General features: G+C 48.7%; 1 protein-coding gene across 2 annotated transcripts in view; it reads left to right on the top strand.

The window, feature by feature from the left end:
• The first annotated feature begins 15,153 nt into the window (after positions 1–15,153).
• The window catches only part of NECAB2 (N-terminal EF-hand calcium binding protein 2), a 53,376-nt gene continuing 50,894 nt past the window's right edge, over positions 15,154–17,635 (top strand). For both annotated transcript variants that reach the window (XM_048958549.1, XM_048958550.1), the window contains exon 1: positions 15,154–15,384. In XM_048958549.1, the coding sequence (XP_048814506.1) occupies positions 15,190–15,384 (195 nt within the window). In that variant the 5' untranslated portion in view covers positions 15,154–15,189. The remainder of the gene's footprint in view (positions 15,385–17,635) is intronic.

The raw sequence follows: 17,635 nt of genomic DNA, 5'->3' as shown, positions 1-17,635 counted from the left end.
ATAAGGCCCACAGAGCATCCTGATACATTGCAAGTTCCACACAGCCACCTATTCTCCATGGCTGGCTCTGAGACCTGCTAATATTCCCATTTACAGAGGCACAACATAGGCAGCTTTCCTGAACCTTCCGCAAATGAAGCAGCCTGAACTTCATTTTCCAGCCGAATTTCTGCTGGTTGCATTCATTTCTTGGAAGTGCAGCTGATGGCTCTGGTGTTAGGACCACGGTGTAGCAGGATGTCAAGGAGAGAATTTCACACCAGCATCGCCACCAGCTGGAAATCCCTGCCTGGCAGGCAGCAGCACTGTTCATTGAAGGTTTACCCCACAGGGTAAGGTGAATTTCCACATCACAGACTTGCTGGAAGCAAAAGGGCTGGGGAAATGACTGCAGGAATTGGGATACAGGTGGGGTGTTTGATTGCAGCCTGGGCATGGGTAAACAGAGCTGGTTTGCGTTTGGCTGCTATCAGAGCAAAGCCAGGCTGGGGAATCAGTGGCTGGGACAGTGGTTAAATGTGAGCTGGGTTTTGCAAGGAGATGCAGCAGGGCTGGAAAGTGGTTGTGAGTGAGTAAAGAAACTGCTGGTGATGAACTGGGGATTTGGGAGTGTTAGAATAGTATCTCCAAATCTGAGCCACACTCTGACAGCCTGCTGAACATTTTATCAGGGAGGAAAACAACCAGAGGACAAACAAAGGGCAGGATGAGATCATTCCCTTAATGGCAACGAAATAGAAAACTGGTGAACAAGGAGAGCTCTGCTTTTTTACGAGACCACAGACACAATTTTGAGCCTGAAACAGTCATTTTTGTTTGAGAGCTGGCCCAACAAAGCAAACCTCATTTGCAGCTTGGCACTAACATCCAAGCTATCCAGTATTACTGTAACTTGGAGTCAACAGAGGTCTCAGAGGAGGGATCACTTTCAGAGCTCAGAAAGTGACCGGTTTATCTTTCAAATGAGAACTAGGAACTTGTATGTAAATATACATATATAATAAAATATAATAATTTTTTTTTTAAAGGGTGTTTTTCTGGGGTAAGAAATGGACTTTACAACTTAAACATATGAGGAGCCTGTCCCTCCCAGCACTGCAGCCATCTCCACTCAGCCTCTGTCTCTTGGATTGCTTGGTTTGGTACGCCCTGAATTGTAAAATCTATTTCTCACCCCAGAAAGACACATTAGCAGGTGGTACATTAGCATTCTTGCAGGACCATCCTGTCTGGAGAGCAAAAGGGATGCATGGGCTAGGTTTTGTCATTAAGCAAGGAGAAGGAGGCAAGAAAAGATGCAGGATGGTCATCACAAGAGTGCAAAGAGAAGTAATGGAAAGGGAGAAAGGTTTGTCCTCCCATGCTGCTGTGACATTTGGCTGTGCCGTGCAGTAAGGCTCAGCTCGTGCTGCATTGCAACCTTTGGAAATAGGGGGAAAAGGCAAATGCAGCAGCTGCCCTCCTGCTTTGGAGCTGGCAGCCTTCAGGGCAAAGACTGCCAAAAGGCCTCACGGGTGCCAGGCAGCTGTCATGCTCCTTTGGGCCGCAAAACTCTGGGCTGTGCTCCAGGAATGCAGCAGGGGCAGCATTTCTATGGTGGTCACTGCTCATGCCCAAGAGGTGGCTCTGTGCCGCTCTGTGGGCACTGCCCATCCCAGTGCCACCCCTTTGCGGCTGACCTTGCACAGCCACCGCAGAACTCAGTGTTTCTGCACAGCCTTCAGCATGAGGTTGCTTAGAAATACCCTATCTCTTCATGCTTCTCCCCACTGCAAGCCCAAATGTTGCAATCAAAATTTTCCTTGAGCCCTTTCCAGCACCTGTTTGCAAAACTCCTTTTCATGGGTTTCCTGTAAGCATTGCCCTCAGCACAGCACAGCTGGCAGCTGCCCAGGGAATGAAGGCAGTGAACAAGCCGTGGGGCACAGGAGCTGGGGGAGCTGGTTGGTATGAATGGATTACACGTGATTCATACCATCCCGAGTGACCTGGGTGCAAAACAAGCAAAGTTTGAGCAAAAGGGAATTCTGAGGAGAGAGAACAACTTGGCAGCACTTTACCAGCTGGAACACATCTGAGCTGGTTCAGGTTGCTGAATGAAAGCAGCACATTTAAGCAGTGCAGCGATCCGATCAAGCGCACTACAGAGAGAAGTGCAGCTCAGGGCTTTCCTTCCCAGAAAATGCCAGCTTCAGAATTTTCCTGCTGTCACACACTGAGGTGGAAGTAAGAACTCTCAGAAATTTTCTGTTAGAAGCAGAGGCAGAAAGTAAGGCCTAGAGATTTATGCTGGGGACTCAGACACAGCGCTCTGATGTTGTGGGAAATGCCAAGACTTCTGGGATTTTTTAGTGGATTTTTGGTTCCCTTTCCCAGCCAGCATTTCCCCTTCCAGATTTGCATTCCACCAGAATCGGCTTCTTGCCCTGCACAGTTCTGGTTTGGATGATCCCATGCTCTTGTGAAGCAGAGGAAGTCCCCTGGCAGCAGCACTGAGTGCTGACCCGTGTCCCTCCAGGGGCATGCAGGGCACTGGGCGGCCATGAGAGTGGCAGAGCTGTCATGGGGCTGCTGCCCCTTTAAGCAGATCCATTTCCCCTTTCTCAATACACTTTTCAGAAAACAGTTTTTGGTTACCTTCACAGCCCAGCATCAGAATAAGAAATGAAACAGCTGGGCAAACTTCCCAAGGTCTGGCTGGCATCGTTCCCATGGCAAAGCTGAAGTCCCAAAGTTGTTTGGGTCACTCCAAAATCAATGCCTTCTATTTTTTTCAGTGGAAGCTACAACAGATACAAAACACACAATAGCACTGTTTGATAGAGCAAATTCTCAGCTACAAAATGAAAACCTGTCTTTCAGTGTAGTAGTCACCATTATCTGTGCATTTATTCTGTCAATGAAGAAGAGCCTGCATGCTGCACTTGTAACAGTCTGTACTAGTGGAGACCAGAGTGGTCCAGAAATGCAGATAGCTGCGTGGGCCTGCAGCACTCCTCACGTGTGCTCATCTCAGCCAGAGTCCCCAGCAGGCACGCAGAGGAGCTCTGGCAGACATGCAGTGGAGTGGCTGGGCTGATCAGTGTCCAGAAGTATGATCCTGTTCCTGAAAATATAAATATTTACATGAATGTTTTTCGGGAAGATGGAGAAGCAAGTGTCTAAGATAAGCCCTATAAACAAATGCTGTCTGATGTAATTCTTCAAGCATCTCCTCTGCTGAGCAATGTGGATGTGACATCACTGCAGAGCTGGATGTGAGCCGGCCGCTTGAATAGTTCTCACCCCAAAACAAAGGGAGCAGACCCGAGGCCCCATGGAAACAGCTCATTCCCAGGCTGCCGTGCCCTTGTCACCTTCCTCACTCTGCTACATCCATTTCCAACAAGAAGCTTTTTTCCTCTTGCCTTTAAACAATGCAGTGGATTCCCCTCCATCAAGCGTTGCACATGTGGCAAAGAAAGGCCTCAGATCTGCAGGGCAGCTCCTGCTGCAATCTTGGGGCAGAGCCAAGGGGCTCTGGGAGGAGGCCCACAGCTGGATCAGAACATTTTTACTCTGGTTGAATATGATAAGGGATGAACTGTCTTTCCCCTATCATTTTGTGAATAGTCCCAGTGTTGTCAGAGCCTGAAATTATCTTTCCAGGATTAGAAGGAGGCTTTTGCCTGAAAGAACAAATATTAAGTGTTTACAATGCAGAAATACCATTCCCATCTTCCTCTGATCCCCTAACACTCAGTTTGATAGTTCATGAATTATTGACTTCTTTGGGGTTTATATCAGGCAGAAAAAATAAGCAAGAATGATGGTGACTAGAGGTGTGTACCCAAGTAAACGCATGGAAGAGGTGAATGGGAATACCTCTGCCGAGATGGAAGTTTTCTATTACTTGAGGTAGAAAATGTATTTCATTTTTTTTTAACCTCTAATGTATCACTTGTACATTTAGGGCTCCTTGCTCTACAAACATGCTTCTGATTCCAAAGGCACAGCCTGAAGTCCCCACAAGCCAGAACTGGTTACAGACAGCATATGATGTGGACTCTGTATCAGGGCATCTAGAGATAGGGCAAGGGGGAATGGTTTTAAACTAAAAAAGGGGAGTTTTAGGTTAAATGTTTGGAGAAAAATCTCCACTCAAGAGGGCAGTTGAGGCCCTGGCACAGATTGCCCAGGGAAGCTGTGAATGTCCCATCCCTGGAGATGCTGAAGGCCAGGATGGATGGAGCTCTGGGCAGCCTCATCTGGTGGGGGTCAACCAGCCACAGGAGGTGGGGCTCGGAGAGGCTGTAAGCTCCCTTCCAACCCAAAGCTTTCTCTGATTCTTTGACTCTCTGATCGGATGGGTCTTGCAAATCACGTGATGAGATAGCTTCAGTTTCTTGCAGATGGAAATTCAATATCATTTTGGTTTGAGATCAGAACATAGCTATTCGTGCACAGAGCTGTGGTTTACTGGCTTTGGTTACCTCATGCTGACAGCCTCTAATTTAATAAATCCGAACCAGGCTGCCCAAGCAGATAACAGTGGTGACTCAGTCATAGAATCATAGAGCAGCTTGGGTTGGAAGGGAGCTCAAGGATGATCAGATTCCAACTCCACTCCAGCAGGCAGGGTTGCCAACTGCTAGATCATGTACCAGACCAGGCTGCCCACAGCCCCATCCTACCTGGCCTTGAACATCTCCAGGGACGGAGCATCCATACATCTTTGGGCAGCCTGTTCCAGCACCTCACCACTCGTTTCCCCCAGACATCCAATCTTCCCTCCTTTAGTTTAAAACCATTTCCCCTTGTCTTATCACTATCTACCCATGTAAAAAGTGGGTTTCCCTCCTGTTTATACTCTCCCTTTAAATACTGGAAGCTTATAATGAGGTCTCCCTGCAGCTTTCTCTCCCCCAGGCTGAACAAGCCCAGCTCCTTTAACAGGATCACTTTCTCAGTGCCATTTTTCAGCTTGAATCCTTTTCTTTCTCACCCACTCCCACAGAGAACTGGGCTATTGTCCTCCGCTGTGGCCTGTAACATTTTTCAGTCTGAATCAAGTAATTCCCCTTACTATCTCCCAGGTAGCTGAGTTCTCCTGAAGCATTTGATCACATCCTGAAACCATCATCTGAAGGTGATTTCTTTTTTCTCCTCTCCTCTCCTCTCCTCTCCTCTCCTCTCCTCTCCTCTCCTCTCCTCTCCTCTCCTCTCCTCTCCTCTCCTCTCCTCTCCTCTCCTCTCCTCTCCTCTCCTCTCCTCTCCTCTCCTCTCCTCTCCTCTCCTCTTTGCTTTTTTTGTACTCTGATTTCTCTTAAAATAACAAATGGGAATTACATTTTCAATAAACAGTCCACCCTTGAGAATCTGACTTCCGGCTGGGATTTGCTCTGACATGCAGTGGCAGGAAGCAGCAGCCACCCCACCTGGTGACAAGGAGCTAAGCAACATCTCCACAAACAGAAGGCTCCTGAAAGGGCAGCTAAAGGATGGTCTTTGGCGCAGCAGCACAAGTGGGAAAGGCCCAAAGAAGACAAGCCTGGACCAAATGAGCTGTGAAATGGCTTTGCTTTTTGTTGAAAATCACAGAATCACAGAATGGCCCAGGTTGGAAGGGACCTCAAGGATCATGAATCTCCAACCCCTTGCCACATGCAGGGCCACCAACCTCCACATTTAATGCTACACCAGGCTGCCCAGGGCCCCATCCAACCTGGCCTTGAACACCTCCAGGGATGGACGGAGCATCACAGCCTCTCTGGGCAGTTGTTCCAGCACCTCACCACTCTCATACTAAAGAACTTCCCCCTGACATCCAACCTAAATCTCCCCTCCTTCATCTTCAAACCATTTCCCTTTGTCCTGCTGTTATCTACCCTTTAAAAGAGTTGATTCCCCTCCTGTTTGTAGGCTCCCTTTAGGTACTGCAGGCTGCAATGAGGTCACCCTGCAGCCTTCTTCTCTCCAGGCTGAACAAGCCCAGCTCCCTCAGCCTGTCTTCATAGTGGGGGTGCTGCAGACTTCTGATCATCTTTGGGTCTCTCCTCTGGACGCTCTCCAGCAGCTCCCTGTCTTTCTTGTACTGGGGCCCCCAGACCTGCACACAGTGCTGCAGATGGGGCCTCACAAGAGGAGAGCAGAGGGGACAATCATCTCCCTGTCCCTGCTGGCCACCCCTCTGCAGATGTAGTCCAGGATCCCATTTGCCTTCTGAGCTGCATGGGCATACTGCTGGCTCATGTTAAGTTTTTCATCCATCAAGTCCCCCAGGTCCTTCTCCGCAGGGCTCCTGCAGGCTTATTTCTGTGGCATAAACATAAACAAACAAACAAAAAAAAACTTCCTGATGCAAGCTCATGCTTTTATTTCAATATAAATTAAGGGAAACCACTGTTTATGTGTTGAAGGAACTGCCCAAATACACCCTCCTGGCAGCGCCTATCTGGCTGTAATAGCAGAGGGCACTGCCCACACTTCTAGAAACGTTGCTGCTGGTGCTGCGCCAGAGCATTACCTAAGTGCATTGAAATGGGAGAGGTGTGTATAACGATGGCATGTGAACCTTCACAAAGATCAAGCACAGGTAGACAAACTTTCAAAGGGAGGATAGCTGCATAAGGATGTTACATCTATAACCCCAAAGCTCACCGGGAAAGCCTTCGCTTGTCAGGTGGACCCAGAAACACATTGGGCTATTCTGTTAGCCAAAGCTTTTGTATTTTGTTCGAACACCCAGCACTTCCTGCAGCCTATTGGAGTGTTGGCAGCTTTGGCGTGGCAGTAGGAGGAAGTTTTGCTCTCAGAGATGTTGTGATTGCCTGCGTGGAGCTCGCGAGCACCACAGAGCAGGAATAAGAGCCATAAATAAGGGCTGGAAGTGAGGGTGCTTCAGTAAGACAAGCACCACCCCACCACCCCTGAAGCAGGAAACAAAAAAAAAAAAAAAAGGAAGAAAGATAGATTAGGCTCACCATAATCCTAGATACAAAGATGGAATATCATCTCTTTTGTTGCTCAGAGAGCATACCTGGAAGAAATACAACTTCAAACACTGGGTATTTTTTCTGGAAGCAGCAGGGGAGGTGTTGGGAGCCTCCCATTAAAATTCCCCAGGAATGAAGGGAATCCAAATAACTCTCCAAAATGACCAACGGATGAAGTCTGTAAGCAGTGTTTTCCCACCACTGTGGAAAATTGAACGTTCACAACGAGGATGTTTATCCACCTGTGATTTAAGATAGATGTGGGTGTGGGCTTTATGCTGCTATTTGCCAGAACCACCCTCTGCAAACCTGAAGTGACACTTGAAAAAAAGTGCTGGTGGGTTGTCAGCTGGAGCCCTGCACAGCCCATCACGAGACATGGGAAAGGAATCAGAAAGGAGCTTCTTTTCAGATTGCTGCAATGAGTTCAGACAATCTGGGTTGCACAGGATCCCTTCAGGGTTTTAAGAGTAGCGATGTTTCATGTCATAGATCAATTCCTGCCATTTTGATGGGAAAAGCCATGTAAACAATTAGCTTTGCATTTTTGCCCATATGCATCACACTGTTTTGCCTCCTACTGAAATCTATCCAGCATCAGATGCAACCAAAAAAAAAAAAAGCATTATCAGAAAGGTATCACAATAAGGTTTTCATGGTTGGTTTTGAGTCTTTTTCCATGATCTGCCAGAAGCTTTGCTACATTGATGGTCCCATTTAGAGTCCCCGCAGCTGAAGATGCATGCAGTGTTTGTGTGGAGGTGATGGGAAGATCTCCATCAGGCTTTTTGGACACCGAGTGATGCAGTTACCTGGGCCCAGACTGCTCAGACATGCCTTCAGGGAGATTATTTGCTGTCTTGCAAAAACCAAGGCACCAATCTAGACTTGAACAGGGTGGTGAAGCTGTTGGGACAGGTTTTTGCTGGGAAAGAGTTTGGGTCTTTTGAGGACATGATTCAGGCCCTAATTAAAAGCAAAAACCTGTGTGTATGGGGTGGGATACAGCTGGCAATGGGAAGGTCAGAATGGGATCATGCTTTTTGGCCATTGGCAGTGGCAGCAATAGGATGGGGCAGGTGACAGTGCAGAAAGTGATTTTGGGGAAGCCCGAAGTTATTCATAAACTTATAACTATTTTGTCAGTACATACTAATGAGTGTCCAAAAAGAAAGGGAAAGACAACTTTTAAAATATCAATGCATTTAAATTAAAGCCTCCTTAAATCGACATTTTATTTTGGAAAGATGAGTGTTTAAAATACTTTTTTAACAAGCATTTTGCCTTTTTCTTTTGAAAAACCACACCTGCCCTCAGCTAGAAACCCAAGGCATGTTAAAAGCAGACCTAATTTGCAAAGAGAAACAAAGCTTTTGGCTGTAAGAACTGAAAGCACTGGGCGACCCCAACCCCCACCTGCACATTTTCGTCTTGTTTCTCCTCCCAGCCAAACCTTTTGTTGTCGATGCTGGTTTCAACCCCTCCCCAAGCCACAGAGTAGGTTCTTGGCCCTGGAACAAGTAGGTTCTTGGCTACCTGGAGCCGCAGAGCTTTGTTGCTGTGCATCGGAGGAGCCCAGCACAGTGCGTTCCATCCATGCGTCTGTCTGGCACTGCAGGGCACAGACACACAGCTCTGTGGGAGCGCAGCTCCCTCTCATGACTGCACCACACTTCAGCACCCAGGTGAGCATTTTATTAAAATCCAGTGAGCCGGGCTCACTGATGTACACACATGCCAATTGCTGGCGCTCTTTTTATCCACGAGACAGTTTTGAATTCTTTATTGCACGCTTTCCCCAGCGGCAAATGTTCCAGATTGTCCTCCGGAACAATTTATTTCTCAGGATTAGAGAAGCCCTGCTTGCCTTTTCCAAACAGAGAGCCAGGATGGCAGCCGGCTGAGGTCAGGTTCTCCATCCTCAGAAGGCACCGTCAGCTGCTGCTCCGTCTGTGTTGGGCATTAGGCTGATCCCCAGACAGCTTCAGGGTGGGAAAGGAACATAAGAGCTGTGGGTGGATGAAGACACAAATCCCCCATTGGCACCCACCTGTGGCATTGCCCCATGAGCTGAGCCGACGCCTGGATGGGAGAACAGCAAGAACTGCCCCGACGGGTCCTTTTGTTTCTGCATGCAGTTAAACCATAATAAAAAGATGCTTTGCTGTAACTCGGTGTGTCTGTGCCACATCAGCATTAGGCACTAGATGTCCTTATGGTGCTGCACACTGACAGGGCAGAGAGATTTCCTAACAGGAAACGAGGCTTACAGAATGGGGATACCAGTGAGTATCTAAAGATCGGCCCTTTGGGGTGGGATGTCCATAGCTGCTTCACAGGCCTGCTGATATCTTGGCAAAATTTAAAAATACAAAAAATACATTAATTTGATCCCAAAGCAGCAAATGCAGCAATGTTTTAAACACCCTGGAAACCCAGGTCTGGAGAAATGGAATCCCATAAACACACAGAGGAGAGGCGTGGGGAATTAATGCTGTAGGGCACAAGCAATGTGTGAAATGCCCATTCCTGCATCTCGCCTTCTGCCACAAAGCAGCCTGTTACATCTGATTTCAGCATACTTGCAGGCCCATTCTGCACATTAAAGCAGTGTATGCAGCGTTATCTAGCATTTAGGGAGGGATGGAGAACTCATGAGGTCAGTTATAAAGACGTAACCATTTTTTTGGGCACAGTAGCTTAACTGGTTGTTAAAGTGGTGTTCATGCCCATAACGGGCTTATGTAAATGTATAGATGTGAAAGTCCAGGTCTCCTCATTATTCTGGTTTTCAGACTTCTGTTTACTGTCCCATATGAGGTATAGGAATGCAGGCATGAGAAGCAGAGAGTGATACTGAAAGATAAACTGATTCACTTTTTCCAGGGATTCTCAATTGTTCTGAACTAAATCATATATTAGGGAGAAAATGCATTGATCTGCTTTATGTGAATGCTTTTGTAGGTACTAAACTTGCAAGAATAATGTCGAATATTTGTTTCCTGTAACTACAAAATTACAAATTCTAGCAAGTAAATGGCCTGCAACTCTATGCAAGGGCAATTAGATTTGCTAATTATCTCAACTGCCAGAAAAACAAGGCTGTGTAATGCTCCCTTAATATTCAAACAAAGCGGTCAAAAATAAAATAAAATAATACAAAAAAAAACGAAATTCCATTTCTTTCACACCCCCCTGCAGAAGGGCTGTTCCCAGCACTCAGTCCCAGGCTTTTTGCCTTCCTGCTAGAAAATCTTCTTATTTCTCCTCATCTCTGCACCTAAGAATAACAAAAATTACAATTTCAAAATATAATATAAAAATGTATCTGAAACACAAACAAAATAGTGACTTTTTCATGTATTGGGCTATGAGGATACTGTGGAGATTTTATTCAGCAGTTCAGTCCATGTGATTTCTGTTATATAAGTTTTATACAACTTCTGAAGCTTCCCATATGTGTGTGGTTTGCCCCTAGGAATGGCCTCAGGCACAAGCTGAGCTCCCACCTGCAGCAGCCCGGCCTTTGGTGGGCTGAGACATTCTCAAACAAACCCTCCTTGGGATTACCCAGCTCCTGGGTGACCTGGTTGTTTTCTGTCCCCGCAATTGCACTGACCCTGTTACAGGGAGGACTGAGTGCTTTGGGAGGGTTTGTTTGGTAGTTTGGTTGTAGCTGTCATACAGAATCCAGAAAGCAATCTCTCTAACTCCAGTGTGGTCTTAGAAAGTGGCATTCCTTTATTCCTCACCATACATACCAGGAAACTTGACAAACTAATGCACTCTGAGTTAAGTTCTGCATTTAAACAGTTAAGACATGCATATGCAGTACATTGGCATGCATACTCATTCTTGTCCAAGAACTCATTAATGTATGCTAATGTCCCTCTGTGCATACATGGTTGCAGATAAGGCAGTCCTACGACCACTCACTTTCTCCCCATTTTTCCACCATCAGCCTAATCACAGAGACTTCTGGCTGACCTCTAGCTGTTTTTCCCCAGTTTGACAAACTTTCATTGCTCTGAATAAGAAAGTGGGCAGGCGAGGTAGGAAACCGGCATGGCTCAGCAAGGACCTGCTGAGAGAACTGAGGGCGAAGAAAGGGGTGTACAAGCTCTGGAAACAAGGCTGTGTCACCTGGGAAGAGTACAGGAATGCCGTCCGGACTTGCAGACGCGGGATCAGGGAAGCCAAGGCGCAGGCAGAACTGAACTTGGCAAGGGACGTGAAAAACAATAAGAAAACCTTCTACAGGTACATTGCCCAGAAGAGACAGGCCAAAACGGGCGTACCTACTTTGGTAAATTTAAAAGGAGAACTGGCTTCAACAGATGAAGAGAAAGCTGAGGTGCTGAATGAGTTCTTCACCTCGGTCTTCACTGGTGGCCAGGATTCTAGTCTTTTTCACGTCCCTGAACCCTGCATCCCCAAACCTCTATGTGGGGACCAAGGAGGTAAATCCCTCCCCACTGTAAGGGCAGAGCAAGTCCGAGAGTGCCTCCTTAGACTGAATGAATACAAGTCTATGGGGCCGGATGGCGTGCATCCCAGGGTCCTGAAGGAGCTGGCTGAGGTGGTTGCCGAGCCGCTCTCCATCATATTTGAGAAGTCGTGGCTGTCAGGTGAGGTCCCGGACGACTGGAGGAAGGGTCACGTCACTCCCATATACAAGAAGGGGAGCAGGGAGGACCCGGGGAACTACAGGCTGGTGAGTCTCACCTCCGTGCCTGGGAAGATTATGGAACAGATCCTCCTGGACAACATGCTTGGTCACATAAAGAATGAGCATGTGATCCGAGACAGCCAGCACGGCTTCACCAAAGGAAGGTCATGCCTAACTAATCTTGTGGCCTTCTATGATGGAGTGACGGCATTGGTGGACGAAGGGAAGGCGACCGATGTCATTTACCTGGACCTGAGCAAGGCCTTTGACATGGTCCCCCACCACATCCTCATCTCCAAATTGGAGGGAAGTGGATTTGATGGGTGGACGACCCGATGGATAAACAATTGGTTGAAAGGCCGCAGACAGAGGGTGGTGGTCAATGGCTCTATGTCCAGGTGGAGGCCGGTAACAAGTGGTGTCCCCCAAGGGTCTGTCTTGGGACCGGTGCTCTTTAACATCTTTATTAATGACATTGATGAGGGAATTGAGTGCACCCTCAGCAAGTTTGCTGACGACACCAAGCTGAGTGGTGCGGTTGATACGGTGGAAGGAAGGGATGCCATTCAGAGGGACCTCGACAGGCTGGAGGGCTGGGCTCGGGTGAACCTGATGAGGTTCAACATGGCAAAGTGCAGGGTTTTGCATTTGGGCCGGAAGAACCCCAGGCACCTGTACAGGCTGGGAGGAGTGGTCCTTGAGAGCAGCTCGGCAGAGAAGGACCTGGGGGTCCTGATGGACGAGAGACTGAATATGAGCCAGCAGTGCGCTCTGGCAGCTCGAAAGGCAAATGGGATCCTCATCAGGAGAGGGGTGGCCAGCAGGGACAGGGAGGTGATTGTCCCTCTCTACTCGGCTCTTGTGAGGCCCCATCTGGAGTACTGTGTCCAGGTGTGGGGCCCTCAGTACAAGAAAGACATTGAGATTTTGGAAAGGGTCCAGAGGAGGGCGACTAAGATGATCAGGGGGCTGGAGCACCTCCCCTAAGAGGACAGGCTGAGGGAGTTGGGCTTGTTCAGCCTGGAGAAGAGAAGGCTGCGGGGTGACCTCATTGCAGCCTATCAATACCTGAAGGGAACCTACACCCAGGAGGGGAGTAAACTCTTCAAAAGGGCTGACAACAGCAGGACTAGGGGAAATGGATCCAAGTTGAAGGAGGGAAGATTTAGGTTGGATGTTAGGGGGAAGTTCTTTACTAGGAGAGTGGTTAGGCCCTGGAACGGGCTGCCCAGGGAGGTTGTGGATGCCCCGTCCTTGGACGTGTTTAAGGCCAGGTTGGACGGGGTCCTGGGCAACCTGATCTGAATGTGTATGTTTGGTGGCCCTGCTAGGCAGGGGGGTTGGAACTACATGATCCTTGGGGTCCCTTCCAACCCGGGTGATTCTGTGATTCTGTGATTCTGTGATTATGACAATTTCCAAAATAATATACGTGACATTGGAGGAAAAAGTCCATGCACCTGATGGATGCAAAGATAAATGTAGTCCATTATTACTCCAGCGCTGCTTGTGAAGCAGAATTATTGGGAAAACAAGGCTGTTCACATACTGAGCAAAATTGAAATGGAACTTTTTAGAAATAGCACTCATTGATGCCTTTTGCTAAACTAATACTTTGGTCCTTAAATTAATACACTGAACCTATTACTAAACAAACTAGCTTGTGTCACAGTGTAATTTGGGAAAGGCTCGCCTTTCCACAGCAGGACAGTCCTGATGTTGCAGGGGCTAACAGGGCTCTGCAGGGTCCAGCTGTGCTCCTGCACCTGTGTAGGGTGTCAGTTCTGCTCTACCGGACTCCCCTCTTTGTGGGGTCACTGATTCCTCCTCCCAGCCCTGAGCAGCTAGATCAATCCCAGCAGCAATTAGCAAGCATCAGCAAGCATCAGCAAGCCTCAGCTGATGTTTTGCTGGAAGGTTTTCATTAGCTCAGACCCACATTGTGCAGAGAGGGCAGAGCATGCACAGGTGCTGCCTTCTGTTCTGCCTTGGCTGTGGCAGGAGCCTGGAGACCTCCGGCACTACACCTGGAGCTGAGCCTGCATCTTCCTGTCCCAGCTCATCATTAACATTTGCTGCTTCCATTTCGAGTGGCTGAAATTTTTTCCAGTCTTGATTCACTAAGGAAGAAAAATGAGTATTTAAATGTGGTAAAGCTGGTTTTGACATTAACAGGAAAAGATTTGGACAAAAGAAGATAAATAGCCCCAGACTTCCAAACAGAGCAATGAATCTTAAGAGCAAAGGGAAAGAAAGGAAAATCTAAAGAACTTTGCTTATGAAATTATGCAGCAAAGAGCATACAGCAGTGCCAAGCTGGCTGTGATTAGCACAGCCTAACTGACCCATTTAGCAGAGAGATGCCTAAAGGAGAAAGAAGCTGCACTTTGACACTAAGCCTGTTCCCCACAAAAGGGATATTTCCCCACAAAAGGCACTGGATAAAAAATGGGTATTGCAAAAACATGAAAAGGCTGCTGTCACATGGGGCATGAAGATTATGGACAGAGCAGCAGCAGTAGCTGGTGCTTGGACATGCCGGGGCGTGCTGTGCCTTGGAGTATATTTCCTCAGAGATGTGAAGCAGGTCTGAATGGTGCCAGCATTTTGTTGTTCCTTTTGTGGGGAGCAGGCTTAGTGTCAAAGTGCAGCGCTCACAAGGGCTGGGCTGGCACCAAGTCCCCATGAGTCCCTGGGGACCCCAGTGAGGGTTCCAAGCTCCCCACCCCAGTGCACCCCCTGTGTCTGAGCTCACATAGAGGCACCTTGCTCTCTCCAGCCCTTGAAAGGAGGTTGTGGTGGGGTGGAGTTCAGCTTTTGCTTCTGGATAACAGCAATAGGATGAGAGGTGATGGCCTCAAGTTCTGCCAGAGCAGGTTTGAGTTGGATATCAGAAACAATTCCTTCTCCCACAGAGCAGTGATGCAGGTGGCTCAGCTGCCCAAGGACGGGGGGAGTCCCTGGGCGTATCCCAGCGCCGTGGGGATGTGGCACTGAGGGACGTGGGCAGTGGGCACAGTGGGGTTGGGCTAAGGTAGGACTTGGGGATGTGGGAGGTCTTCTCCAACATTAATGACTCCTATTCTATGATTCTGTGATCTTAGGTGTGCAGGGCTTATCCATAGGAAGATCAAGGCTTGTGCAGGTGAAACAAGTGTACCAGCAGTGAACATCTTTGTGAAACAGAAGGATGGGATTGGGAATCTTCGGCTGAGCACCACTCTTAGCTCTGCAGCCACAGATGCAGCATTTCCCCAACTGACATCCCTGGCTGTTCGTCGTAGGGGCTTTTTGGGCTGTGGGATCAGAACCAAGTTTTATTTACTAGCAAGAATCTGAAGAGCTGCTCTGGGAGGGAGATGAGAACTGCGCTGGGACCCCCACCCCAAAATCTGACAGCAGGACAGAGCGAGGAAGTAGGAACCCGCCCCTGGCCGCGATGCGGAGGAGGAGGGCGAGAAGGAGGAGGAGGGGGAAGAAGGAGGAGGAGGAGGAGGAGGAAGAGGAGGAGGGAGCCCCGGCACCGGCACGAGGCCGGGCGGAGCGATGTGCGAGCAGGCGGCGCGGTACTGCCGGGCCGGCGTGCACAGGCTGCTGCGGAAGCCAGCGCCGGCGCTGCGCGGGCTGGACGGGCTGCTGCGCTGGGTCGGGGCCAGGATGAGCGACAAGGGCGTCGCCGACAGGGAGCTGCTCACCTCGGGAGCCTCCGCGCAGAGGAAGGGCACCTCCGTCATCCTCGATGTGAGTGACCCCGAGGTCCCTCGGCTCGGGGTCGGGCATCCCCTTAGCGCGGGTCCTACAAGCCCACGGGAGTGCACAGGGATTCCTGCAGCCCTCCTGCTGCATCCCGCACCCCCCGACCGGCGTGGCATCGGGGTTATTTCCTGGTCCTGCATTCCCTTACATGGGTCCTGCATCCGCGACTGGCTGCGGATGGGTGCAGCCCGGTTCCTGCCCTGTCCGCCCCGAGGCAGATAGGAATAAGGTGCAGCTTGATCCTGCATCTCCCGGACCCTATGAGCGTAGGGTATATGAGCCCAGACCCTGCATCCCCTTGCCTGGGCTCTGCACCCCTATTCTGGCTGGATGTGGGGTCCTGCACACTGGGAGCAATTTAAGATTTGGATTATATCCTGGGTCCTGGGTCTTACCCCATGGGCTCGCTGGGGGTGCGGATGCAGCTCAAATGCCCTTTCTGCTCATCCCCCAGGCTGGCTGGGCTCCTGGTCTGAGCATGGGAGTACACCCTGGGTCCTGCATCCCCTTTCCCATGTCCTGCAGCCCCCAGACCACCCATCACCTGAGTATGGGAATGCACTGTGAGTCCTTAATCCTGGCATCAGCTCAACCTGATGGGGATGCAAGACTCCAAGTGACACAAATCACTTGCAGGAGGGTCCCCATCACTCCCTAAGTTTTGGAGTGCACCCTGACTCCTGCACCCCAATACCTGACAGGATGGCAGTGTGGTACTGCCTGCCTGTGGGTGCATCAAATCCAGGGCTCACTTACCAGGGTCTGGGGAACACACAGTGCTGTGCCTGGTGCCTCCACTTGGGTATTTATAGGCTTCCTGATTAGGGGGATGGTGAGGTTATTTGTGCTTAAATGAATTGGGAGAATGGGATGAAATAACTGGTGTGCAAATGGTGTAATTACACAGATTTTCTGGCTGCAGCATCTAATTATTAAATGTGTGCATCCTCAGCTCTGCTATATGCTAGCTTTAAAAATAAAATGTTGTGAGTGCAAAAATAAGCTCCAGAGGCGCTGGCAGTCATGAAGGATAACTCATGCTCTCTTGGCCCCTTCAGCGTCAGGCAGCCAGAGCTCTTCCAGGCAAGCCCTTGTGTTTTCTAAGCCATTTGTAAGTGCTGGTATGGGCTGGTGAGTGTAACTCATCCAGTATGTGAGCACCACGGGTGGCTAGGCATTCCAGTTCCCTGGATGAAACAACTCAACTGTGTCTATTGGGCAGCCAAAAGCAGAGGAGAGAGCAGAATGCTGATGGCTGGTCATGCCTGGAGAAATCAAAATGAGAAATGAAATACCCTTATGATTTTTTATGTTAAATTTTTCTCTTTTTTTTTTTTCCTGCCCTGCTGAAATCTTACAGCAGTGTGGGCTTGGGAGCGTAACGGGGAGGGGGGCAATTAATTGGATACCTAGAGATTCTGAGATTTTTGAGCTAGGGCTGTGTTCCCAGAAAAAACAGTGCCTTATCTGTTCAACTTCACTTTCTTTAAATGGATTTTTTACTCTACTTTGAGCTGAGAAAATGAGCCCTCAGTTTTTAGAATGGTTCAGCCATTGGGAACTAGGACAGTGCTGAACATGCGGGTCCTCAGCCCATTTCTCCTTCATAATGGGACTGGAGCCCTTTCTTACCTGCTGAAAAGAGAAATGGGTTCTGGAAATGTAAAGTTTGAGGGTTTGTGGTGTTTTTTGTTTTTTCTTTTCTCCTTCTTTAGAACACACTTCTCACTTTTCTCCAGCTACAATAGAAACTTCTGTGTAAGTTGTGGGTTTACTATAACTGGCTCTTCGAGGGCATTGAGAAAGCCAGCCTTAACAACTGGGAAAATCTGCATTTGGGTTAGTGTTCACAAGGCAGCAAAAGGTAACAATGATTCCATAGTAATCCTTAGGTATTTCCAATTAGCTCATGCAGCTTCCGTGCTTTGTGTGCGTATGGGAAGAGCAGTTCCAGCTCCAAGCACTGTGGCTCCTCAGGGCATACAGGAAGAGCCCTGGCAGATTCTGTGTTTAAATAACATCCTCACGAGTTGAGGTGAGGGCTAAGCTTGCTTTGGTTATGAATTGCTTAAAGTGGCTCTGATGCTAATGACATGGCAGTCACTTCTCCTTATCTGTTCTGGATTTCTTCAGACTCAACATCATCAAAGTGTTTGTTCTGACTCTTCTGGGCCAAGAGGGTGGTAATGGGTCAGTGAGAACTTTCCTGCTCCCTTTGCATCCAAGAAACAAAACC

This window comes from Lagopus muta, chromosome 12 (assembly GCF_023343835.1).
Source record: "Lagopus muta isolate bLagMut1 chromosome 12, bLagMut1 primary, whole genome shotgun sequence".
Taxonomy (NCBI): domain Eukaryota; kingdom Metazoa; phylum Chordata; class Aves; order Galliformes; family Phasianidae; genus Lagopus; species Lagopus muta.
This window is presented reverse-complemented; position numbering and strand designations above follow the sequence as displayed.